Source organism: Phalaenopsis equestris, unplaced genomic scaffold (genome assembly GCF_001263595.1).
Source record: "Phalaenopsis equestris unplaced genomic scaffold, ASM126359v1 Scaffold000256, whole genome shotgun sequence".
NCBI classification, from domain to species: Eukaryota; Viridiplantae; Streptophyta; class Magnoliopsida; order Asparagales; family Orchidaceae; genus Phalaenopsis; species Phalaenopsis equestris.
Window position 1 is genome coordinate 996459 of NW_018164698.1, and position 1747 is coordinate 998205.

Below are 1747 nucleotides of genomic sequence, written 5' to 3' on the forward strand. Positions count from 1 at the left end.
TCTCTAGTCCCCACCCCCTCCTTCCTCCTCTCAAACACAAACCCCAGCTTCCTCCCAGCTTCCTCTATACTTCCCACAACCTCCTCCGGCGCCGCCATCGATGTAAATATCTTCTCCTCCCTCCTCCCCTTCCCCTCCTCATCAAACATCCGCGATAAATCCAGCGCCGACGACTGAGTAATTATATCAAATGCGTTGAGTGCACGCGCCGACATCGGCTTTGCAGCCTCCGGCGAAGGCTGCGCCCCAATGAGGTGCATGATGCTGTCTTCAAGACTGTTCGCCCTTCTAAACCATGAAAGCTCGCTCACAGCATCAATGGTGATCCGCGTCTCCGGATTCGGATCGAGCAAACGAGAAATTATACGTTTTGAAGCAGGGGAGAACCAGGACGGGAACCTGTAATCCCTCCGGTGTATCCTGCGATACATTTCGGTCAAATTGGAGTCATCAAATGGCAGATATCCGGCGAGGAGGACGAAGAGGATGACGCCACACGACCACGCGTCGGCGCGAGCACCGTCGTAAGGTCTCCGCCGCGCAATCTCCGGTGCAGCATAAGCCGGCGTGCCGCAAGCCGTGAGAAGCAACCCGTCCTCGCGGCGGTGCTCCGGCAGCGCCGAAAGGCCAAAATCGGAAATTTTAAGATTGCCGTGGCGATCAAAGAGGAGATTTTGGGGCTTGACGTCGCGGTGGGCGACGCCGTGAGCGTGGCAGAAGCGGAGGGCGGAGAGGATTTGCTGGAAGTAACGGGCAGCGGTGGATTCCGGGAGACGGCCGCGGCGGGCGAGGTGGGAGAGGAGATCGCCGCCGCCGGCGTGCTCCATGACGAGATAGATCTTCGAGCGAGTGGCGAGGAGTTCGTAGAGTTTGATGATGTTGGGGTGGTCGTTGAGTCGGCGCATGGCGGAGACTTCGTCGAGGATGCGGGTGGCGATGTTGTTGGAGATGAGGTCTGGTTTGTTGAGGATTTTGATGGCGACGGTGGAGTTGTCGGAGAGGGACCGAGCTTCGTAGACTTTGGCGAAGGTGCCGCGGCCGAGGAGGCGGCGGATCTCGTATTTGCCGAGCAGAACGTCCGCAGTCGGGGTTTCTTTTGATTTCGCCATGGGTGTGCTCTGTTTTCTTCTCAGGAAGGAGGTGAGGGGATTTATTATAGTGAGATTGGGGGTTGGGAGTGATGGACTACTTGATTTAATTAGTGAGATGATTAGGGATTAATTAATTTAATTGTAAGACTGATCTAAATACGAGCATTGCGCGTCAGGTGCATTATTTGTTTTTATAAATGAAAAAAAATATAAAAAAAAGGGGACATTTACATAAACACCACACATTTCTTATATATTTGCATAGTTAGCCCCTAAACAATCTGTTAAATATGATTGATGTTTTAAAAGGAAACTATGATGATGCAGATTAAAGGTTTCACCCATTTCATCAAATTTACAAGTCCTTAGATTGCAATACATAGGGTGTAAACGAACCGAATACAAACGAACAGAGCTTGTGTTCGTATTCGGTTTGTTTGAAATAAACTCGTGTTCGAAATTGTTTGTGAAGTCATTGTTCGTGTTCGTTTATTAACGAACGAGCAGAACATGAGCCGAACATGAGCCATTCGCGAACGACGAGCCAGTTTAACATTCCTAATATTAATATATATATAAATAATATATTATATTAATTATATAATTTATATTATATAAATATATAATATCTATATTAGTATATTACTAATACAGTA

The 1747-nt window shown here is 48.4% G+C and overlaps 1 protein-coding gene across 1 annotated transcript in view; it reads right to left on the minus strand.

The window, feature by feature from the left end:
* Positions 1-1194, minus strand: part of LOC110024430 (CBL-interacting protein kinase 7-like) — a 1760-nt gene extending 566 nt beyond the window's left edge. The window contains 1 exon segment of the mRNA XM_020724392.1: positions 1-1194. This exon segment is cut by the window's left edge and continues 5 nt beyond it. Within this exon segment, the coding sequence (XP_020580051.1) occupies positions 1-1109 (1109 nt within the window). The 5' untranslated portion in view covers positions 1110-1194.
* Between the last annotated feature and the right edge of the window lie 553 nt (positions 1195-1747).